The sequence below is a fragment of the Astatotilapia calliptera genome, chromosome 22 (assembly GCF_900246225.1).
Source record: "Astatotilapia calliptera chromosome 22, fAstCal1.2, whole genome shotgun sequence".
Lineage (NCBI taxonomy): Eukaryota > Metazoa > Chordata > Actinopteri > Cichliformes > Cichlidae > Astatotilapia > Astatotilapia calliptera.
The window spans coordinates 5,860,766-5,886,283 of NC_039322.1; the positions used below are offsets into that span (position 1 = coordinate 5,860,766).

A 25,518-nucleotide genomic window follows, 5' to 3' on the forward strand; every position below is an offset into this window, starting at 1 on the left:
CATCCGAAGAAGAAGCCTGCCGCCCGGCTCTTCTTTCCCCCGGCATCAGTTGAGCCTCGCAGGGACACGGCTGGTGAAGTATCACCAGCGGCTGCGTTTAATTTAACATTTTACTCAACAGAACACATCTTTTTGATGTTCATCTGAACGGGATGAAGATTTGATTAAGTGTTTTATGAGCCGTCGCTTTGTCAGGGTAACCTTAGTCCCGTTCCTCATAAGAAATAATATTTTAGGGTATTATGATAGCTACTTAATTGATTTTTTTTGTCGTTTGAACAATAGCTAACGTAATCAGCCGAAGGGGCATTTTTTCTTCTGTCCTCTTCCCTGTCTCCTCGCCTTATAGAGCCAGTTTTTCTGGTTGAATCGAGCCTAAAAAAGCAACTCGTCTGAGGAGAGCCGACTGAAAGCGCCAAAATGGGGGTAAGAGACGAATTTCTTGCGTCTTTCTTAGCTAACATGCTATAAATTATATATATGTCGGCTAAAGTGTGAGTTAGTAATGTTAACGGTCTGTGGCCATCGACGTAAGGGTTAACTGTACATGGAGGCACATGCATGATGTTACAATGACATTGAACGTGCTGGGATATGTATGACTTGCCTAATCAAGTGGTTAGAGTTATTTTGGCTGTGCTACGTTAATTTTTCAGTCTCCCAAATGGATGCGATCGCCCATTATGTGCCTGTCACTGACGCCATTTACCACACCAAATCAGCGCACTTGTAATTAATGGGTAATGGAGGTGATTCCTGTTGCCTGCACACCAGGTCTTCTTTTTCCTTCGGATCATGCGCCAGATTTGTGAGTCAGTCCGCCACATCCAGACTCCAGCCGGTGCGACGGAGCCGGTGCAGGGTGGAAACCCGCCACAGTAACGTTGGCCATTTAGTGTTTGAGTTCAAGTAGCATATGTGCAGCTCCCAACCATACGACAAGCCCCTTAGTGTTGCTGCTTGACCTGCGAAATCTGATTCATTTTCCCCAGTGGGTGAAAAGTGCTGTCACGCCTTCATGTTTAATCATTCAGCAGACAAAAGGGGCGTTTAGCTCACTGACCCTGCACTGCAAACGCACTGAGATTAATCCCGATTTTTAAAGATGTCATAGGAGCTTTCTCCCAGAATGGTGCTGTAATGTTTTCAGTAATCTAACGATGACCCCAAGCAGGCCCAGTGTAGAAATAAGTATCTTCTCTCTCTGGTTTTAGCAAGAATTGGTGATGAAGTGACAGAAAAATGTGCTGCTTCATGCGCCGGTTCCAAAAAACGGGATTACACGGACCGCACATCTGGCGTTGGACCTGCTGCAGACGATTGAGGAAATTCACAAATCCAAAATGCACAATTATTCAGACAGCGTAACGACACGGATACGCCCGGTCCGAAATGAAATCTTTCGTGAATAATACGCGTGGGATACGTGTAACCTTTTGCCGGTAAACCCGCAGTCCGGACTGCGGAATATCATCTCATCCCTCCAAGTCTGACTGCGGTAACTCTCAGCGCAAATGTGCGTCTCCTCAGTTATTATTAAAAGAAAAAGAGCGATCACGATGTCCTGAATTCATTTGATAATTTGAAAGTCATAATGTTAAACGTCCAGATGCACAGAGAGGGTGGTGTCTGGGACTCTGAACCATAAAGGCTACGACCCCCCCCCCCCCCCCAAAATTTCCCCACCCGCCATTTGCTGCGTTTTCATTCAAACATTACATAATGCGACGATGCGTCGTGCTGCTGTCATTGAGGATACGGGCTCGGTGGATGTGGAGGCATCTTAGGTCTGGGTACCAAATGGGCACGGAGGCAAATGCGTCAAAATGGTTCCTCAGCAGTGGTCGACCCCCACCCCCAATTTTTCACATCCCACACACAAAAATATCAACTGCTTAGAACTCAAAGGAAAATGGGCTTAAATCTACCTGTTTTACCCCATTAGACTCATAAAACGTCAGTGATCTGTCAGTTCATAATACATCCTGTTCCAGCAACAACATTTCGATGTCACAGCTTCAGTCATATATTATTACTTTGATTATAACGGGTTAATTACTATAATGACTCAGTGTCCATATTCATTAATGTAGTATTACAGCCTGTATTTTTATTACAGTTTTTTTAATCTTCCAAAGTTACTTTCACTAAATACTGAGTTTCTCCTGCATACAAAAAATGATGCTCTAATCAAAGCCACCATATTCAAATCAAATCAAATCACTTTTATTGTCACTTTTATTGTAATAAAAGCAGCTTGTAAGTGCTTATAATTAAAGAATAAAACATTTTGCTTTATCAAATGGCCCGAGATGACAGGAAAAAACACTGACTTCTGTTCAGTAAGGAAACACAGAGTCTGTGCTTAAGTAATGATTTGTATTTCTTTGCATAGTCATGTACCCAAGGCTCATTTTACAACAGGAAAAACCCTATTTTGCATCTTAGTGGGGTTTTTTTTTTAATATATACATAAATATATTGAGTTGATAAAATCTGGTTAACATGTATGTTAGAAAACTGTAGCTGCTCTTCTTTAGTGCCTTTCCCTCCCTGTGCAATGTAGTCGCTTTCTCTTCTGTTCTACATCCCAGTTTGGATGGGATGAGAGTGGAGGCTGAGTTGTGGAAATACAAATGGTTGTAATGCTTTCCACTAGATTGCCGAAGGGGGAAACCATACACATCTTTGACCACTGCGTGAAAGAGAGGAGGAGGAGGAAGAGGAGCTGAGGAGGAGGGTGTGTCAGTGCATGTGGGGGGAGTGGAAATTCCCATTTTCAAGCTGTGGTTTGCCTGAAGACTGGACAGATAGATAAAGCGGATTTGAGTGAAATGCACTGTGGTGGGGGTGGGAAACACCAGAGGGAGGCTCAGTTGACAAGGCAACTACAGGGTCATTTGATCCAGGCCAATCAATCGATAGAGATGGATGCTGCAGAAGGCAGCAATTGGATTGGTGGTGTGAAAGGATGGAGGTCAGCAGCCACAGGCTTCGCACGGAGGTCCTTGTAATTGGTAGAGTGACCAAGATACTGTGACTGACACTAGCTGATGGAGGTAGAGAGAGAGGGTGAGAAAGAGACGGCTGTGTGGTGAGTCACCTTGAGAAGGGTGAACACTGAAAAAGATGGAGGAGGCAGAAATGTAAAAAGAGCTGGTGGGATGCTGCTCCTGTGCAGCGATGACACAGAGGAGGGAACAATGATGGAGCCCCAGCAGAAAAAATGGAGAAATAAATGCTGAGATTCAGAAAGAGAAGAAAAATGTACAAGGCTGAAAGCATCTGCTCATATCCCATAATGCACTTGGTGCGGAAGCTTCAGGAGAAGAGCCAATCACAGTGGAGAATGGTGTGGCTGTGTGAGTGTAAGCATGTGTGAGGCAGGCAGCTCTCATGAATAAACACGCTCTCACTGACGATGTGTAATTCATACAGATGAAGCTCTCGACACTGTCAGACCTCTTCACTGTAGTGGCTGCACTGAAGCTAACTGAGTGAGCTCATATTCTCGTACACCAGTTAATGTTAGTGTACAGTCATTCGTCATTGAAACACTCATGTCAAAAAATAGCAGATGAAAGTCATTAAGTGTTGTCTCGCTCTATAACCTATAAAAATATGTCAAACTGTTGTTTTAGTCATTGCTATCAGTCTCGTGTCTTAAACATTCATTAACATGATGACAGTCAGTCCTGAGCTCATCGTGCTAAAGTGAATTACTCAATTCAAGTCACTTATTCAGACTAAAGTGTTATTATTATTATTATTATTAAGGTTTTGGCCAGACTTTTCGCATGGTCTGATTGTAGAAGCCAATTTGTAATGTGTCATAGATGATGATGTAAGATGGGTGGTGACACAGTGATGCAGTGTTTAGCATTCTCCCCTCACAACAAGAAGGTTCTGGGTAAGATTAAGATACTGAATTTTAAATACGTTCTCATTATTAAATTTGCGACCAAGCTAAACCAAAATAAAGCAGCTTGAGCCATTCTGATGTCCAGAGGTGTATTGGACTTTACTGTAGAACCACAAAAAAACAAAAACATCTATGGGTTTAATGGCTGCAGAGTATAGTTTTAGCTATAAACCATATACTGAGCCAAGGCTTTAAGTTGTGGGGTTAAAGGCCCGATATTAGTCACAGGTAACTTCATAATTGGGGGTTAAAAAGTGGGCTGGAATGATCTGGAACATCATTCCAGGACCTCCAGTTAATGAATGATCATGAATGACCTCCAGTTAATGAATGATTCAATCTTATAAGCATCTTAGTGCATATTACTATCAAATTAGTTTCATTTTCATGTGCTTGCTTAGTGACAGCATGAAAATACCTGCTCACTAATGATAAACATCCTGTGGACTTTTTACATCTTCAATACATTCTGCACAGTTTTCACAAAATACTTCTGTGACCTAAAAGTACAGCTGATGTATTTCCTCAGGAAAGAATAAAACATTAATGTGCCACTCTGATAAATGGAAAAAGACGAAAAAAGGATAGGATAGGAAAATGAGAGATTATTTTCAAAGGTAAGCATAGCCCAGCAATTGACATGTTATAAACTTGAAATTTAAGTCTGACATAAAATTTCAGACTAAAAATTCATTTTAAAGTCTTTAAATGAGATACTGTATCTATGCTTGATGTTTTGCTGATTATTTTTGGCTAAATCCACAAATAGTTGCACAGGTTACATAATCACAGACCTTACACAAATAAAAATCTACTGGACCTCATGAAATAAATTATTTTGTGTCGCTATACCAAACCTTGGTATCCCCGCATGCCAATTCCTACCTAAACGCCTGACAATAACTGTGCATAGATGATAAGTGTGATTTATTTTTTATTTTTTTTAATTAAATATATTGTCCCAGTAGCAGACGACGAATTTTATAAAATTGTGTGTAATTCTTTTTTTTCTGTTCTTTAGTACAAATAGTCGGTGCTGCCACAGTTTGTTATTATATATGTAATAGCAGTTACAACATAGTCTGTTCTCATGGTCATGTTGTGTAATTGTTCCAGTCTATCTACATTTCATTTCATTAATACTTAGTTGTAGCTTCCTGTGTCTAACTAGTTTCCATCTGTGTGTGTGAGCGTGCAAATAGCATTGATCCACACTCCAGCAAATCAGTGATCAGGGTTTTCCGATATCACAGTTTGTGCTCTCTGGTCAGTGTAACATAAACCTCCTGGAATGTGGAGTGATGTTACCTTGACATCACTAACTATCTGTATGACGTCTCTGGTCTGAGTTAGAAATTAGTCTGAAATTAAGGAGGATAATGAAGGTGAACCACTCAATGCATTCCTGCACTACCATACAGACACACTGCATGCAGAGCAGTATTGTTACATAACATACCATCACATTAAACATTACATTATTAAAACATTTTAGTTGCACCTACACCCTCCTATCAGTCACAGGAAACCTCACATTACCCACTGAAAAGTTGATGCCATCACTCTGAGCCTTTCAGCAACTGCTGTTTTCTGTCATACTCATAGATCTAATGCACTGCAGGGGGTGGCACACAGCCTAATGGTGGAGAATGCTGCAAAATGCACTTTGTGTTATTAGGAATGTACGGCCAGTGATAACCAAGTCTAAACTGTGCCTTTGACCAAATCACAATGGCTTTACTCAGTGTTCGATGTTCATCACTGTAAATACATATTCTAAGACATTATCATTACATAGTCTGCATCATGGTAATGGTTCAAACTGTCTCCTTTTGATTAAATCTTTGCTCGAATGAGCAGATAAGAGTAGTAGACAGCACAGAGACAGATGGACAGCCTGGAGGGAGGAGAATGTAAACAAAGTGGGAGGAGAGGGTGAAGGGGGGCAGTGCCCTCTTAGTCGGTGTGTGTGAGTGACAGGCAGTTCATCTGTGTTTTCCAGGTCGGTCAGTCCACTGATCTGTGTGATAATCCATTTCTTTGTGTATGTGGTTATGTTGAGCCACTGTGTCCCCATCAGAGCTACTGAACTCCAGTGAATGCAGTACACCAGCAGCGGCATCCTTCATTCAAAAATCTGAGCTGAGACTATGATGTTCTGTTCACTGGAGCATCTTCAGATTTAGCTGAAAATAGGCTAAATACTACATACTGAACATGGTTAAATACTAGACAATTTAGTGCCAGCTGGTGGGTTGTTTTTTTTTGTTTTGTTTTTTTTTTGTTGCCAAGGTCATGTCCCAGTCTTGCTTTGCAAAGTGTGAAATTGCAGCAAAATCTTTAATTTCTTTACATTTACAGTCAGATGTCTCATTCCAAAAACTGTACATGTGAACATTTAATGGTTTCGTATTTCATATAATGTGTAATGCACATGGTAAGACATCATTGAAGATGGCTCAGGCTGTTCATCCGTTTTAAAAATGGATGTATCATTGAATTTGAACTTTTATTGGTTATAATTTCAGTCTGTAGTCTAGCCCGCTTGGAATTAAATTGGGCTATATGTGGCCTTTTAACTAAAGTGGGTTTGATATCCCCAGTATAGAGGCTGCTTTATGAGTGTTTGTGGGCCATTTTGCAAACCATAAATCATTACCAATCATTATAGTTGATGTATTTCCAAAATAGAATCAGTAGCTAGGCTTGGGTAACAGCAGCATAATTTGCTTGCTCCCTGCTTTTTTTTTGTTCAGCTTCTATAAAAACAGGTTAAATGATGCCAATAAGACATGATTTTGATGAGATAAAACATGTCTTATTGACACCAAATGTTGATTATAAGCTTGGCTTTAGTTATATAAGCTCAAGTCTGTAGGACGATATCAGCTGACAGACTTAAAACGCAAAGCTTTTCAGTAAAATGTTATAGTTTAGCACAGCGGTCCCCAACCCCCGGGCCTCGGACCGGTACCGGTCCGTGAGTTGTTTGGTACCGGGCCGCGAGAGTTGAGGCTCAGGTGTGAAATGTCTAGTTTTCAGGGTTTTTATCGGTTTTCAGCGTTATTTTGTTATCGTTTTTATCGTTTACTCGGTTTTCCTGGGTCTTTTCACGTGTGTTATGAATAAATTTTCTTTTTTTCGGTACCGGTGCTAGTTTTATTTTGTTGTATTTATCCGCGACAGCTTAAAGGCCGGTCCATGAAAATATTGTCGGGCATAAACCGGTCTGTGGCGCAAAAAAGGTTGGGGACCGCTGGTTTAGCATACATTCATTTGCCTCTGTTCACATCACCTGGCCTAAAGTTTTGTCTTTGCATAAACTTTGAATCTAATTTCATCATGTAAAAATTGCTTCACATCTGGCCTGAAGTTCAGTTGATAATGATTCTGATAATTACTGGCAGTAAATAAACAAAAAAATATTTGTCCTGCAAAGATGTGGCAGTGTTATATGTTAGTTGTCATAGTAACCCAAAAATAAAAGTTTAGACATTTGGTGACATTTGAAGATTTGTATATATCTCATTTGATGGTTGCCCACCAGGTTGCTGACTTTGATTTGTTGTATCAGAATCCTAGTGTTGTTGTTTTGTTTTAATTCTCCTTACATTATTTTAACTAGGATGCCTCCATAAATGTCCCTGTCTGTCTGAGATTTGAGCAAGCAGTGATTTGAGCAGATTAAGAAGTTGCTTATCCAGCGCCTTTCCTTGCTGTGGTGTCATGAGCCAGGGGCCATACACCAACAGATTGAGCAGACTACAAATGTTCAGCATGTACAATCTGTCCCCTACCTCAGCTTACAACATCTGCTGCTCAGACCTCCTCAGGTTTTACCGCCTGTAACTAGACAGAGACTAGGAAGTGTGTATTTTAGCAGAGAAAGATAAAATCATCAATATGAAGTAGAATTGAACTAGATCAGTTTGACAGGTGGTGCTGAGAGAAATCGACTGTTGTTTGGTGCATATTCTACTTATTGCTTATAATAGGACTTGTACCAGCTCTAAATTACCCTAATGTGACGCAGTGAGTTCATGTGTGGTCTTCTGTGGTTTTCTTCCTTTTTCACAGTATTTTCACAGTTGGATGTCAGGGTTTCTTTTGTAGGGTTTCCAGTTGTTATAGTTTATATGCTTATGTCCTCGGTACCCAAATGTCACAGTAAAGCACCAGCACCAGGCGTTTTTTTTCTATTCGTGTTGCTTACTGTGGCACTGCTGTCTCTCTCCAATTTCATCCATCCCAACACTTTGACTTATGAAATGTGAAGTAAATCAGGTTTTCCTGTTTAAAATTTTGAGTATATAGAAAATACTTTCTCAAAAGGTTGACACCTTTTTTGGGAATTTAAGAACCTATCCTGGCTCTAGTTTGGTTCAGGAATACCTTTAAATGTCACATTGACTGGTAATTAGGTGTTCTTTGTTGTCTTTTGACACTGTTCAATAAGTCTATTGTTGTTTTGCATTTTGTGAATCTTTTGAAAATCTTTAAAAAGTCATCAAGAATGTCTCCTCCAGCTGAGTAAATGTTAGGAAAAACATGACTGGGAATGAATATGCACAGGCCAACGTTAGAGCAGCAAGTGCAGTGCTCACCTGCAGGATTTCTGAATCCTACTGAAGGAGAACAAACTGACTTAACTCTGAGACAGAAAGTGTGGATGCATTACTGATTGCCTGATTTCTGTCCGACTGTGTAGTACAGATGGTTTTTTATATGAGAGCAGTGTCTATTCACAGAAATCTTTTTATCAGTGTACACTGTGAAGTTTTCTGACGTACTTTTCATCTTATGTGATCATGAATAACCATCATCACAGTAATCTGACCCACAGTTGAAAGCTGGTGAAAACCCTTCATTTGGTTAAATTTATATTGAGGCACAAAGCACAAACATTTTTTAAAAGTTTAGTGATGTGTGTGTCATACTTATTCATATTAGAAACGTTGCAAAATCTCTGTGTAGAAGTTTCTCAGAGTTAAACAGTCAGGCTAAAATATTTAAACGTTTTAAAAGACATGAGTCTGCCATTTAATTTTCGCAGTGCTACTTTTCTGATAGACAGCACAATCATGGCAGTGGTGCTTTTGTAAACCTGAATCTCGTGCAGTCCTTAGACTGTTATTATACTGAAAAACGCAACTTTTTACCACACAGTAAAGAAAAGCATAATCAAGATAAAGAATCAGACTTACATTGGCAAGTTTTTGCCTAACACTATTGATATTTAATTAACAATTTGGCATTTTTAATGTACAGTAAAGATAGAAAAAAGGAAGTTAGAAAAATGCAGGATAGCAGTATCATTTTCCTTCATTGTTTCAGTCAGTGGTAATTCTCACATTTAAACATATTCACTGCATTTTTGCCAGAGACTTGATAAGAAAGACGTGCCACGCAAAGATTTCTGCGAAGAAATCTATAAAATTTACACGATTCTCCAACAGCAAAGATTGTTTGAGAGGTATAACTTCTGCTTTCTAAAATCTTATATTTGGTGCCAAACTTTATGAGCCATTTAATGATATATATTTTAGCTGATGACTCTATATGTGCAAGTTTTTAAATCAGTGTTTTCTTTTCTTCAGACATTTCAGTGTTGTAACAAAGCGAATGAGTAAGGATGAATGAGAGAGTAGTATTGGGAAGATAGTAAAGAGAGAGAGAGTGATGAAAAGGGATTATTGTTGTTCACTGGGTTAATCTGTTAGTGTAGTAAACAGCCGTAATCTGATGGCCTGCTGGATCAGTGTCCAGGGAACACTTCACCTCCTGACAGATGGCAAAAAAATAGATACTCTCATACACACAGACAAATAGAAATCTATGTGCACACACAGAAACCACAAACTTGTAGCTAAGCAGAAAATAAACACGTGCACTGATTAAATCACTACTGCACACATATATACATTTTAAAATGGCCAGTTTTAATATTACTTCCTGTTATTTTTTTTTTAAAGTAATTCATTGCCTGTCACGCAATAAAAAGGTCAGCAGTGATGTATTGTCTCTATAGAGTGGCTAAACAGTTGTTTATTTGCCAGTATCATGATGTGCAGTCACTAACACATTTGAATTATAAACACACAAGTTAATATGTGAGGTAGTCAATAAGTTTTATTGTTTTAAAAGTCATTCATTCCAAATGAACGTAAAGAGAGAATAGAACCAAACGTCCAGCCATAACTTTTTGTCTGTTGCACCACATTGAACAGGAGTACTACTAGGCTGGATAAGAGCTATTTGCAAGTTATATTGTAGCACCTATCCTAATACACCACTTTGTTGTGTAAAGTAGCATTTAGACAGGGTTTTCTCCACAGTAAAAGATGCTGATGCAATTTTGACATGGAACTATTTGGCATATGCACAAACTCTAAGACTGCACATAGGCAGATGTGCAAAGCAAAATGTCATTGGCTGTCAACAAGCCATCACCCTATCAGCTTTCATTGCAGTTAGGAAAAAACAGATGGTAAACAGTATGAAGCAACCATCAAATCAGTGTGAAACCTCTCGGCCCAGACTAATCCACATGAGAGCTTTCCCAAAATAAGTCACTTCTCTCATCTTATCATGCAAGGTTAAACAGAATCTGATTGCCAGTGTGTGGCTGTTCACAGAGTACATTGTCACATTTGGATGGTAGCAAACATCTGTGTAGTGTTGCACACAAAATAGTCACACGTTTTTCAGGGTCAAAACCCTTTCAGGAAATGTGGACTGACTTTATACCCAAACTATATTTTAAATTTAGATTTAAACTTCATAGATCTGATTAGACTGTTTAATGTTCACAATCAGGGAAAGAGATTTCCTTTCCATGTTTTTATAAATGCATCACTTTATTGACCCAGCTTCATGAACCAAATCAATATGTCATAAATTGCCTCAGTGTACCTCTCACATTTGTTCCTAATGATACTAAGCATTAGGTTGTATCAATGTCACCCTAATAACACATAAAAGTTAAGTGATTAACTTTTGATTAACCTCTGCCAGTAAAAGAAGCAGCACAGCAGCAGACCTGAATAAGTCACTTATAATTTTGTCTTTGAGAAATAAGTTTGTATGTATAAAGTATATGTAAAGACTGCCTTGACTATTACAGCAGAGGATCAAGCAAGAAAATAAAAATGGAAAAAAGCACCTGTCTTTTCATACAGCAAACTTTATCTAATTATGTTTAAAAACAGTGGGAAATATTTTTTTTTTTTTGCTATTTGGTCTCTTTACTTTTACAGTAAAGCATTTATATAACACTGTGCCTGAAATGTAAATCACGTGGCGTGGCTTTGTAAATCATAACTTGTAAATCATGAACGTGTCATGCAAATCAAGTGTTGTAAATCTAGTGTCACAGCTTCTACTGTAAGCTTAGCCTCGGTTTACCAGTGAGACATGCACTGATGTTCTCTGGTGATGCGTTTCATTTGGCAAGTAACCACAGCATAAATAGTGACTGGCTAGGAATGTACCACTGGCAAAAATAGTCAACTCTGGTATCTTTGTATTGCAGATTATTTTATTTCTTTTTCAATATGGACAAATTTACATGTAGGACTGTGTGCAAAAGACAAAGGAGTAATTAGATCTAACAAGAAAATCCATAGATTTCTGACAAATAAGATGGATGAGAGTGTTTATAATAGAACGACATAATTTAGAAAATGAATGCACAATGGAAAAAAATTGTGAGACCTTGCTGGTGCATTCATCTAAATAAATGTAGCATACACACATTATGTGCAATAATTTGCACATTAGGAAACGGCTTCAGATTTTGTTGTTTCTGTCTTATGACATATTAATTTCCCTTGATCCTCCTCTCAGCCACAACAACAGTTTAAACAGCAGAAGCCTAAATAGAGACTTGTGTAAACAGCAGTTTAAGAGGAGCTCTTGATTCAAGCCTGTTCTCTAATGATGCCAGATTTAATCAGGAAGTCTTGACACACCAGGGGATTATAGCCAAGTTTAGATCTCAACCTTAATGTTTTGTCTGGGGCTTAATATGGAAGAGGTAGAGACGGAATCACACAAGCCACAAAGTTTATTAACACGTTTATGGTCCAGCCAAACAGTTCTCTGTAGTCATTGTTGTGTTATTTTGTGATTACAGGTAAAAACTATAGATTATAACAGCTACAACTCTGGCAGTCAAATCTTTTTCTTTCTCCCTTGATGGCTCAATAAAGCAGTGTTGTTATTTGGATTTTTTTTGTTGTGAAGTTGTTTGTTGTATTTAAAGATTCCTGTGCTGCATTGATAAATTAAACAATGATGTACATGTTTTCTTTCTGCGTTACAGTATGGACGGTCGGACAGCTACCGCGTGGCTACCACGCAGGACAAGGATGAGAAGGAGTCGCCCAAGAAGAAGGGAGGCAAGGATCTCGATGACCTGAAGAAGGAAGTTCCCATAGTATGTACCCTTTTTAAAACCACTTCATCTTAGCCCACTGCTTTTGCCTGCAGGTTTTGGCCAGGTGCTGATGTATAAAATGGAACTCTTATTGAGGTTTGAGAAATGAAAATGCAGAAAGACACATACAAAGTATGAGTAGGCTTCTTCATAGACAGAGTAAACAAAAACCTTGAAATCCCAGCTGAGTACTGAGAAGTTTGTTAAGCTTCCTGGCCTGTGTCCAGCATTCAAAGAGCTGTGATCCAACTGTAATCTAATCTCCCTGGTGAAAAAGGAGATGGCAGAGATGAGGTGTTCCGTAGCAGCTGGTGCATAGTAATGTTACAGTGTGGTTTGACATAACATGCCAGAGCAATTTAATCCTCCTGTGGAAGGATATTCTTTTGTGTGAGGTAGGAAGCCAAACCCACAGGAAATCCCAGTGATACAAAACTGCATCAGATGTTCAGATAATAAAATCATAAATAAATGTTATCAGTCTCTATTCTTATTTACAATTATTTGAAACATTTGTAAAATACTGAAAACATTGATGAAATTTTATGCTGGCAACCAGAAATCTCCAATATTTAAAACTCAGTGACTGCTTCGTGTAAGTGGTGATTTGCGTTTATTTGCTTCTTGAAGTTAATTTGTAGTGTTATCAAAATAAATAAATACATTGTGACTGAGGTTTTGATTGATTTCATGATAAATCTTTATTCTTTGTAGACTGAACACAAAATGTCTGTTGAGGAGGTTTGCCGGAAGTACAACACCGATATCGTTCAAGTAAGTACTTTATTTCAAATCAAAATTACACTTTTGCACTTTTTGATATTTCTGTCTGGCGTACAAGTTGGTGTATGTTGCACCGCTTATGAAGACTTTTTAAAGTGCAAATGGATGTTATACATAAATAGGCCATACCTACTGTACTACCTTTTTTTCCTTTCCTGTTTTTTCACCTCTATTCTATTTTTCTTCCACTCACATCGCATCATTCCATCGTTTTCTGTCCATTGCTTTTATAATTTCTAGGGTTTGACCAATGCCAGGGCTGCAGAGTATCTGGCCAGGGATGGCCCCAACGCTTTGACTCCACCCCCTACCACCCCAGAATGGGTGAAGTTCTGTCGTCAGCTGTTCGGTGGCTTCTCCATCTTGCTGTGGATTGGTGCCATCCTCTGCTTCCTGGCCTATGCCATCCAGGCTGCCACAGAGGATGAACCTGCTGGGGATAATGTAAGTGGTTTCCCAGGATGGGTGGATAGATGATAGAATAGATTATTAATCCTCATTCATTTTAAGTAGGCAGGGTTTGTTGCTTAAAATACAAACATCAGCACCTATGAGAAGTTATACACAAAATAAGGATGAACACATTGTTTGTAGTGTGTGTGTGCTCTGTCCTGTAGCATATCACTTTACAAAGCAATTTGCTGACTCACTACTCTTTAGGGATGAGGCTGCATCTCATCCCTATGATAAAATATGTGTCAGCTGCTTGTAGAAACCATGTCAGCTGACCCATCTCTGGAGTGACAGACACCGTCTTGTCTGTATCCACTCTGGACTCGCCACAGGGAGCATATGACTCCTGGCATTGGTAATTGCAGGGTAAGAGTAGGGCATTTACAGGTCAGCACTGTTTCATGCCAGGTCAGAGCACTGAGTAGAGCAAAGGACTGAGGCTAAATGACTCTGACACACACAGCATTAAAGGACAACATGCTTTGTTCAGAGCACAGGGAGGTCTCGGGGTGAAACATCACCAGTTTTGAGTCATGAGTTACGAGTGGCCAAGAGTGTGTCAACAAACTGTATTTTCACACACTGTCAGATGCTGAACGCAAGATATGAAAGACAAGATTCAGATTTAGAGCTTAAGATGGTAAAACATATGACAGCAAACCAACATAGTCATAAAACCACTAATAAAGTACACTGCAAACAGATGGACAGCGTTCAGTTCATTGAGTCCAAATCAAACCACGTGCTGCTGTCAGCTCCAGGATACGAGACTTAAATGAAAGATGATTTATGTTATTTCTAGATTTCAGACTTTACAGAAGCCTTGAGTTCCTGAAAAAGCTTTGGTCTTTATCTCTTACATGCCTCTGAAGTCCAGCATTTATTGACACGAAGTTAGCGTCTGACTTTGTATCTCTGCTAGTCTGTCTTTTTTTTCCCTTCCTTTCCTCTCATGTAATCAAGTTTTAGATAAGAGTTGAGTCTTTTGGTTATTTTCTTTATAAATATGACAGTCTGACACCTTTTTTCCCCTTTCTGTCTTTCTCTACAGTTGTATCTGGGTATCGTGCTGTCAGCTGTTGTCATCATCACCGGCTGCTTCTCTTACTTCCAGGAAGCTAAGAGCTCCAAGATCATGGAATCATTTAAGAACATGGTCCCTCAGGTACCAGAGACTTCCTAGTCATCGTCAGGATCATGCCGGGATGTTTTTGTGGTGATTGTTGTGCCAGAAGGGGATTTTCACAAAATGTATTGCTTGATTAAATCCAGTTTTCCAAATGAATTTGCTTGAAGGAGGTTTGAAATAAATTATGCTGCAGTTTGTGGAGTGACTAAACATTTAGAATTCAAAGACCAAAGGGTGCTGAAAATTAATGAGTGTATCGCTTGTCGAGTTCTGTGGTTACGTATTATATGAAGTGATCCTCCAAATAGCATGTTTCCGTCTTTCTTTGTCACTCTGCGATCCAGCAAGCCTTGGTGATCCGCGAGGGAGAAAAGATGCAGATCAACGCTGAGCAGGTGGTTGCAGGAGATCTGGTGGAGGTGAAAGGAGGAGACCGGATCCCTGCCGACCTCCGCATCATCTCCTCACATGGCTGCAAGGTGAGCTACAGGCACAGACAGATTCATGATGACAGACATTCAGAGATAGTAGAAATCAAGGATCTAGAGACAGATCCACAGGGCAAGCGATTCACAACAGTGTGGATAAAGGAGACCTCAGAAAGTCAATGGCATTCGGCAACTTCAAGCAATAGCAAGAAAAATAATCACTGAAAAGCATAAGTGGGTCCCAAGTGAAACTTTTCTCAAAATCAAGGAAACCAATTAGAGTACCACCATTAACAGTGCAATACACTGTTTATTGACATGGTGGTAAGTGCATTAGAGGGTTACCTAGGCAACTGGACTCTGGAATGTCCAGTAAGAGCAAACCATCAGCAACATAAACATTTGTGGCAAGTGAAACGCTTCCTGTATGGATTCTGCTGGAAAATCTGTGTCTGTATCTCTCTCTCTGGATTTGTATGTAGCCCTCAACAAGTTTCTCTCTTGTCTTTCTCTTTTTCTTTGACTTTGTTTTTTTTTTTTTGTCAATCCTGCTCTGTCCAGGTGGACAACTCATCCCTGACTGGTGAATCAGAGCCCCAGACCAGGTCACCTGACTGTACCCATGACAACCCCCTGGAAACCCGAAACATTGCCTTCTTCTCTACCAACTGTGTTGAGGGTAAGTTTATCACCATTATCATCATCACCATTTTCCAACAGTCAAATACACCTTTATTCTAATATGATAATGTACATCAGAATCAGAATACTTTATTAATCCCGAAGGAAATTAGGGTTACAGCAGGCAGCACGCTAATGGCGCATGCGCACTTACAAAGGAACCTTCTGACCAACTTTACACAAACATCACATTGGGGAGACATGTCAGAAAGGTAGGCTGATAGGAAAAAAACAACGAAAATACATAACATGAGGTAAGAGGAGGAGAAAAAAAATTCCACTCAGACTGAGCTCCTAGTGGGAGAACAGTTTGATAACAGAAACATACATAATATTGTACCTGTTGTTGGTTTTGGCGGGGGTTGTGTTGTGTTATTTTAACAAGATATGACCCAGGATTTCATTGCATTTCTTCATTTTCCCACGGTGACAGTGAGTTAGATATGGAATGAGTGACTTCTCTGGTCATCAAAAGTAGATCTAGAAATGTGATCCTATTTAACCTTGTACCAGTTCCTTTCTAGTGGATCCTGTTGTAGCCATTGTATTATCAGCATTGCAGCAAAACGCATTATGAATCTCACAGTGTATTAATTGGAAAATAGTAAGATGTGGTGCCCTCTGGTGGACACATTACATTCTTCACTACGTCTCCAATCATCATCACTCTGTCCGCTTGTTCATCTATATTATCACACTCTATTTATTTATTTTTTCGTTCTCTATTTTTTCCCCTGCAGCCAGTGTTGAAGTGCATATATTTTAAAACCGTTCCCTCTGTTTTTCCAGGAACTGCACGTGGTATTGTTGTGTGTACTGGTGATCGCACAGTGATGGGACGCATTGCCACCCTCACCTCAGGTCTGGAGACTGGGAAGGTAAATATATTATATATAATAACTGCTCACATCCATTACAGCAAGAAACTAAAACCGTGTAACTATACACTCATTCACTAAAACTCTTGTAATATTATTTAAAGCCTATATATTGTCTTAGTTGTGTCTCCTTATCAGAAATTAAATCTCTTTGCAGTCAATTAAACATCTTCTTTTTTTATCCTCAGACACCCATTGCCAAGGAGATTGAGCACTTCATCCACATCATCACAGGCGTGGCTGTTTTCCTTGGCGTGACCTTCTTCATCCTCTCAATCATCCTGGGTTACTCCTGGCTAGAGGCTGTAATCTTCCTCATTGGTATCATTGTGGCTAATGTGCCCGAGGGACTGCTGGCCACAGTCACTGTGAGTTGGCAGAGAGATGTGAAAGTAGTGGATGGTGCAATATGGAGTGTCTGTGTGTGTCCAAGATCCTTAGGTGTGGTTCAGGTTTTTGTTTTTTGTTTTTTTGTTTTTTTAAATTTGTCAATAAGGCTGAAATGTTAGGATTGGTAGTATGTGTGTCTGACATTGATTTGTCCAGACTTGGGTCAAACTGTAGCTTCACATAATATAAAATACAAAGAAATTAGATGAATCTTTGAAAACTTTTTGTATCATGAAACCTGTTTTTTCAAAAATTTTATACCAACACTCACTGGTATTAAAAATAGTAACATTTCTCATTTTTAGTGTGTTAGTAAGTCACTCTAATATCGATTTTCTCACAGAGAGAAGGTAACAGACTAAAGGTGGTGTCACCAATCACACTCCTTGGGCTGTTAGCGGTTTAACCCACATCTGAATGTGTGTTATTTACATTAGTTTCTGTTTTATTTTGTGTTGTTTCTGTGGTTTTTGGCTGGTGTTGTGTTGTGTGTGGTCTGATCATGTCTGTTTGCTTGTGTGCTCTCTGTGTGGTTTGATATTGTGATTGTTATATTTCGTGCTTTAACATTCTCAGTTTGTTTCTGTGGTGAAATGTTGTGTCGCCTCTGTGTATTTGTCCTTTCATCTCCCACTTCCTCTCTCTTTCTATTAAAGGCAGTCCCATATGCGTTTGTGTGTCTCTCTCTCCATCTTCCTTTTCGTGTGTCTCTCTCTTTTCCAGGCCAGTGGCGGTGCTGTCTGCAATGACAAGGACTAGCTAATGTAATGACATTAGGCAAATGTTTCTCAGCACCATGAACTGAATTTAGGCCTCCTGTGCTTGGCCTTGGCTAGTTTGACCCACTGGTCTTGCCATACTTGGCATGGTACCATAATGCACTGCTGCTCTGCTTCACAGCATCGCTCTTTCATGCTTCATGTTCTCTCTGCACTGCTTGTTGGGCTGTGTTTTTATATCCTGAAAGGACTTTTCTGTTCTTACTGCATTGTTATGTATAGAGTGCTATGTTGGTGAGCAGAATGAACGTTTCCAGGCATCTGGGTGGTTGTAAGTTCCTAGTTGGGGTTATGTGTTTCAGGTTGTTGGCAGAAATTAGTTAAGTGTCTGGAGATGCTCATCTGTTCTTTTAGTTTACAACATAGATACTAATTGTATTTTTCTCTCTCTTTCTCATTGATTTTATCCATTTGTTTGTGACGATCATCAACAACTCTTTCCCACTTGTTTTCTTTCTTTCTCTCCCTCTCTCTTTGCCTTTGATGCCTTTCCTCTGCCACTCCCATTTCCTCCTTGTTTTTGTCTCCTGCTTCATCACTCTCCTCCAGGTGTGTCTGACACTGACTGCCAAGCGAATGGCTCGCAAGAACTGTCTGGTAAAGAACTTGGAGGCTGTGGAAACTCTGGGCTCCACCTCCACCATCTGCTCTGATAAGACAGGCACCCTGACCCAGAACAGGATGACCGTGGCCCACATGTGGTTTGACAATCAGATTCATGAAGCTGACACGACTGAGGATCAGTCTGGTGAGATTTTGTTCTCTTTTTATTTAGTAAGCATTAAATGTGTGCCTCCATGCAGTATATATTAAGTAAAGTGCAAATAAACAGGATTGTGAAATGTGTGGATTTTAAAGGGCGCAAACAAAAAAGCTTCCCTTAAATATAGCAAACCAGTCACCGTGTGCAGATACACTGCCTCCAGTGCTCCTGCCATGCTTGTACTACCGTTTTGTAAGCTGATTGAGCACCATCTGCAGTTCATACTGAATCTTAGAAACTCTTAAAATGGTGAACCTGAACTTGGACATGTCTGAACATTTTAATCACACCTTGTATTCAGTAGTTTTTAATCTGTTTTTGTGCTTTGAAAAAGTGCAACAAACAGATTAGCTGTTTCATTGCTAAAAGCAAAATGTGAGACTGGAACTACATTCTGTTCTAAGTAATGTCTATTTACATGCCACATAATGCATGGAAACAAAGCACTGAAGTAAAGCTAAAGATAAAATGGCAAGATTTAACCGTAACCCTTCGCTGTATCAGCAGCTGGATGCTTGGATGAGGTTCAATGACTTCTTTTTTGCTTCTTGTAGGCTCCTCCTTCGACAAGAGCTCAACAACATGGGTGTCTCTGGCTCGCATTGCTGCCCTGTGCAACCGCGCTGTGTTCAAAGCAGGTCAGGAATCTTTGCCCATTCTGAAACGAGACGTAGCCGGTGACGCCTCAGAGTCAGCTCTACTGAAGTGTATCGAACTGTCCTGTGGCGCCGTCAAGGCCATGAGGGACAAGAATAAGAAAGTTGCAGAGATCCCGTTCAACTCCACTAACAAGTACCAGGTGAGTACCAAGTACTTGTTTGTGCAGAAAGAAAATATAATAAGCAATTACACAAATTCCCAGTTCATTTTAACATGAGCTGAATCAGGCAATTTGTAGTAAACCGGCTTAAACATGCAAAGAACTGCATACCAAATATTTATTCATACTAATAGTTCAATCCATTCCCATCAGCTCTCAATTCATGAAACTGAGGAGGAAAATGACAAGCATTACCTGCTGGTGATGAAGGGAGCCCCAGAGAGGATCCTTGACCGCTGCTCCACCATCATGGTGCAGGGCAAGGAGCAGCCGATGGACGATGAGATGAAGGAGGCTTTCCAGAATGCCTATCTGGAATTGGGAGGGCTGGGAGAGAGAGTGCTGGGTAAGGATGATCGGAAAACTAATTATTTCAAATGCCATGGAAAACAATTAGTGAAATACAATTTTGACTTTTCTTGCTCTCTGTGCTCAAACTGTACTAAATAAAATAAATTAATTGTGTGAGAATTTAACATCCCTCTTCCTTCAGGGTTCTGCCACCTGTTTCTGCCTGAGGACAAGTACCCAAAAGGTTTTGCCTTCGACACCGATGACGTCAACTTCCAAACTGACAACCTTTGCTTCGTTGGCCTCATGTCCATGATTGACCCTCCCCGCGCTGCCGTGCCTGATGCTGTGGGCAAATGCCGCTCAGCTGGCATCAAGGTGGACACCTTTCTGTTCTGACAGTCTGTTATTTGTCTCTCATTCTCTAAAAATATGTGTCTTCTGTTTATGATCTTCTAATCTTATTTCTTCTTTTCTTCCTTTAGGTTATTATGGTGACTGGTGACCACCCAATCACAGCCAAGGCCATTGCTAAGGGTGTGGGTATCATCTCTGAGGGAAACGAGACAGTGGAAGACATTGCTGCACGCCTCAACATTCCTGTCAGCCAAGTGAACCCCAGGTAACATTTACTCCTGTGGCTGCATCATCACTGCTAAAGCTGTTTTGAGCCATAATACATGATACTGAAGAAAAGAAAAAAATATACATATATATATGTATTTATAATTATATTTCTTTCTTTTTGGAATGCAGGGATGCAAAGGCCTGTGTCATCCATGGTACGGATCTAAAAGACCTCACACAGGACCAGATGGATGACATTTTGAGGAATCACACAGAGATTGTCTTTGCCAGAACCTCCCCACAGCAGAAGCTCATCATTGTTGAAGGTTGCCAGAGACAGGTACGGTTACTGCACCGCCACTGATTTACAGGTGAACAGAGATAAACAAAAGTGTAATTAGTTTTTATCTCTGGGGCTGTAAAGTGAGTTTATGTGGCCTCTTCCTCTGTCAGGGTGCTATCGTGGCTGTGACCGGTGATGGCGTGAATGACTCTCCTGCCCTGAAGAAGGCTGACATTGGTGTTGCCATGGGAATCTCTGGCTCAGACGTATCCAAACAAGCTGCAGATATGATCCTGTTAGATGACAACTTTGCCTCCATCGTCACTGGAGTGGAAGAAGGTGAGGGACAAACAAAAGGTGGAAAGGTGGAGTGTGGCGAGGAATCTGGGCTACAAATGACAAAACAGACATAAAAGGTGTAGGAAAAGGTTCAGCTGAGTTTTAAAAAAGTATCCTATTTGTTCGCGGTTGTCATGTTTGCAACAGGAACTCAGCAAAAGTGACGCCACAACTGCTAGCACACGCAGTCATCATTTCTGCCTGTTGTGCACCTCTCAATATTTGATGCTCACAGCAGGACTAGTGGACTGAGATTCATATTGGAGACACAAGTGTACAAACAGTTTTGTCTTTACTGCAATTTCAGTTTTATATCAACACAGGAGAGAGGCCGATGTTGCAACAGCTTTAAAAGTGAGAGATTTTGGAGAAAACTTTGCTTCCTGTTTCAACATCTTCTAGTCACTTTTTATTTCTCATTGTCACCACCGGCCCTGCACGAGAAAACTGCAGCTCCTCAAGGACCAGTGTAATGGTTAAAGGACTGTAGTGATTTTCATGAAAAGAAGTTCAACAACTACTTAGATGGGCAAAGCACAGTTCACTCAAGCTTTGTTCGAGCATGTGGCATTTTGTTTGTTGTATTTATACACCACCTTTGTCTTTCCAGGACGTCTGATCTTTGACAACCTGAAGAAATCTATTGCGTACACTCTGACCAGCAACATCCCAGAAATCACCCCCTTCCTCTTTTTCATCTTGGTCAACATCCCCCTGCCTCTGGGTACCATCACAATCCTCTGCATCGACCTGGGAACTGACATGGTGAGAAAAAATCTCAGGACAAAGACTCAAAGACGAGACGTGCTGTTCAGGCTATAAAATAAGAAAGCACTGTGTGAAATAACCTTTCTGAACAGATTGTCTCAGTGCATTCATCACTCAAAACATTTTAACGTACACACAGTAAACCAGTAAAACCATGCTGGACACTTGAAGCTGTTAACTGCATGCGCTCATGTCAGATGCATACCTGATTAATGCCTTTTATTTATTATAGCAGCCACGAGAACAGCTATTCAGTGTGGTCCCTTATGATCAGCATCGCTGTGAAGAGTAAAATATTAAACATGGAACAGAGGTGGAATTCAAGGTCATTTTAAATGGGACCTTTAGAGAACACTAGGTGGCAGTGTTGAACCACTATTTATAAGAAGCAGCTCTCACATTTTCCACCCTCTCAAAGAACAGAATGTATTAATACCAAACCCTAGATACAGAAAGACCAAATTTTCATAAACGTTATAAAAACACACATCAAGAATATATAAGTAAAGTTACCAAGGAGTATCTCAAATAAGACAGAAGTGTCTCTTTTTCCTTTCCCCTCTTCCAGGTACCAGCCATCTCTCTTGCTTATGAAGCAGCAGAGAGCGACATCATGAAGCGACAGCCCAGGAACCCACTGAGGGACAAACTGGTCAATGAGAGACTCATCAGTATTGCCTATGGACAGATTGGTAGGTACATTTATTCTTTACAGTTTGTGGCATTTAGTGTAAACAGTGTTCAGGCAGCTACATGGAAATGGTTTGCACTCTACAGCAGGTAAGTGTCTTAGAAACTGTCAACATAAAGGTATTAACAGTCTGATGAGGATGAGTCCACTGCACTCAACAGGCAACAAATCAAAATATCCTTTAGTAAATATCTATTAGTGCTCATTTAATTTAAATATCACTGTTCTTTTCCATCTGTCTAAAACGACAGATGGAAAATCAGTCTTTACTGACCATGTCGAGTCTACAGGATTTTACTGTGTCAAATAAAATGTATCATTTGATTAAGGGACTCTCTGTTTGTCTCTGTAGGTATGATCCAGGCTCTTGGGGGCTTCTTTGCCTATTTTGTCATCATGGCTGAAAATGGTTTCCTGCCATCTCTGCTTGTCGGCATTCGACTCAACTGGGACGATCGCTCCAACAATGACCTGGAGGACAGCTATGGACAGCAATGGGTATGAGTGAAATGTTATAATGTCAGTGTCTCTTGTTTCAGATATGTTCACTTATGTAGTGGAGCCACTGAGTGACTTGAATTTGTGACATTCAAACAAACCTTTTGTTTTTGTGCCATAATCTTTGAATGATTAATGTAAGTCTTAATTTAATACTGATGTAATAAAAGCTATTTATAAATAAATCTATTGTAGAAAGCAGACAGGAGATATTCTCTTTCTCATTTCCTGTGCAGACCTATGAACAACGTAAGATTGTGGAGTTTACTTGCCACACAGCCTTCTTTGTCAGTATTGTGGTGGTGCAGTGGGCAGATGTGATCATCTGCAAGACCAGGCGTAACTCTGTGTTCCAGCAGGGCATGAGGTAAGTACAGGTTATTGAAGAGAGCGTACGATAAAAACAATTCCTTTTTAAAAATGGTGGGCAAAAATAATCTAATTGATCTCAGGCTTTAAAAACCTAAGCAATTCTGATAAACCACATTAGATATTAATAGTGAACTTTTTGATTGTGTGTTGAATTTTGTAAGGTATGCAATTCTACCTTCTTCTTACAGTCAGTTTGTATGAATGAAATGACAAAACACAGTGACGACAGACATCTATTGCAAAGGCAGCCATGCTGAACCAATTTTAGGTTTATTTTAAAGGGAAACATGTAGGAAAACTGTAGCTCAGTAGACACCATTACAATATACAGTCTACAAAGTAAATATATCTAGGCATAGTACTTATTTTTGATGGATCAGTTCTGCATTGCTGTATTAGTACTTGGAGAACACAACAATCTGAGTACTTTCAGAAGTATACAGGTCTCGTATCTAAAGAAAAGGCATCAGTTTCTTGTTTGATTGCTTTTTGGTTGTTGTTTTGGAAAAACAGAAAATTGATACTGAACATGAGAGAATGGATGAATGGATCACGACCATGATTCATCAATAAGATTTGATTTGGTTTTTGTATTTATTTTCCCCATAGCATCCACTAGGTGTCACTAGATAACCACATTTACCCATGTGCGCTGTCACATATGTTGCTCTTTTTCTTCCGTCCATCTTGTTTGATCTTAAGCTGTGTGTCCTCTGCCCATGATGCTGTGTTCTGCAGGCAGCATTTGTAGGTCAGGCACACAAACTAATATAATGTTACTATAACTGTCGGCCTGCAGGGAGTTGCCCTTGAAGCTTTTTTTTTTTTATTCAGAAGTAGGTTGATGCCAGCAAAAAAACGGCTGCCAACTGTTCAGAAAACAGACAGTGTAGTGATCTGTTTTCTGAAGAGCATCACTGACGAATGTCCGAGATTTTTGAGTAACGGGATACTTCTTTGCTTGGTGACTCTTCATCTACTTGTGTGTTTTTTGGCTCTTCGCATCTGTTTTTGCATTTTTTTTTTTATCCATACATGTGAGTGTTGTAATAGCCTCTCTTGTTTTGCATTTGTTTTCTTTCAGGAATAAGATTTTGATCTTTGGCCTGTTTGAGGAAACGGCTCTGGCTGCTTTCCTGTCCTACTGCCCTGGTATGGACTTGGCACTACGGATGTACCCACTCAAGTAAGTGGCATTTAATTAATAAAGAGAATCATCAAACAGCAGAACAAAACATCATCATAGTAACTATGGATGTTCAGTCCATAAAATGTATATTTTCAGGTAAGGAATTGCGAAAACAGTTTCTTTGTCCTGAATCTCAGCGGACTTAAATTTACCACTGTCTCTTTTGTCCCGTCCTGCCATGACACCCTATTCATTCAAATATTCTCACTCTGTCCTTTGTTCCCACTCGTTCCCTCACAGGCCCAGTTGGTGGTTCTGTGCGTTCCCATACAGTTTCCTCATCTTTGTTTACGATGAGATCCGAAAACTCATCCTGCGCCGAAACCCCGGAGGTGAGCTCGCACACAACCATATATATTTACTTGTTTAGGGGTAGGGTGGTGTCAGTGAACTGGAAAGTGGTGATATATTTTATAGGAGAAACAGAGGAGGCATAGTGTGGGTTGTGAACAGTAATATAATTTGATAAACTAGAGGTGTATCTATAAAATATTTTCCTTCAGTCCATTGACGGTTAACATTTCTCTCTTTCTTGTGCTTCTTTCCCTCTTTGTCTCCATGCAGGCTGGGTGGAAAAAGAGACATACTATTAAATTATCAAAGCATCATTTACTTCTTGTCCCATTTTTCCCTGAATTCATCCCTTCTTCTCTATCTCCCTCTGACTTTCTCTTTCCTCCTTCCTTGCCTCCATCCATCTCTCCTCTCGGCATACTCGAAATGTACAAGAAAAAAATGTTTACTCCTCATCTTTGTTCCTCCATCTTCATTTCCTAAAGAAACAAAAAATCAAAATGCCAAGACGACAAGAGGACCAATGACAGAGGAGGAGAGGATGGGGAAGAGGGTGCATTTGTAAATCTTCTCTGTCCTTTCGGTCCCTCTGTCCCCCTTTTTTGTATCCAAAGCCTACACGGCAGTAGTCTGCCAGTAACACTGTTTGTGCCGATGCTTACTACACTGTTAGCTACAGCAACTCTTCGTACATGTACTCAAATTACATCGCTGTGTGGAACCAAATAAAGAAAACATCTTGAGAATAAAGCAGAAAATCTGA

General features: G+C 40.0%; 1 protein-coding gene across 2 annotated transcripts; it reads left to right on the top strand.

Moving 5' to 3' along the window:
- On the top strand, positions 1-25,518 carry LOC113014300 (sodium/potassium-transporting ATPase subunit alpha-3-like). 2 transcript variants are annotated; one of them, XM_026155734.1, is made up of 24 exons: positions 1-196; positions 350-426; positions 12,246-12,359; positions 13,074-13,133; positions 13,383-13,586; positions 14,647-14,760; positions 15,069-15,203; positions 15,714-15,831; positions 16,623-16,711; positions 16,900-17,079; positions 18,430-18,628; positions 19,198-19,442; positions 19,617-19,809; positions 19,957-20,132; positions 20,240-20,376; positions 20,511-20,661; positions 20,775-20,943; positions 21,554-21,708; positions 22,280-22,403; positions 22,755-22,900; positions 23,137-23,267; positions 24,357-24,458; positions 24,702-24,793; positions 25,026-25,518. In XM_026155734.1, the coding sequence occupies exons 2-24, from the start codon at positions 421-423 to the stop codon at positions 25,052-25,054; spliced, it is 3,069 nt and encodes a 1,022-aa protein (XP_026011519.1). In that variant the 5' UTR covers positions 1-196; positions 350-420; the 3' UTR covers positions 25,055-25,518. The 2 variants fall into 2 exon arrangements, with proteins under 2 accessions (XP_026011519.1, XP_026011518.1); XM_026155733.1 differs by having other exon boundaries at positions 1-426.

Bases quoted from the DNA above. Each gene is read 5' to 3' on its own strand.
- LOC113014300 (XM_026155733.1), top strand. The intron at 16,712-16,899 runs GTAAATATATTA...TTTTATCCTCAG, and splicing joins CAGGTCTGGAGACTGGGAAG to ACACCCATTGCCAAGGAGAT. The intron at 22,404-22,754 runs GTAGGTACATTT...TTGTCTCTGTAG, and splicing joins TATTGCCTATGGACAGATTG to GTATGATCCAGGCTCTTGGG.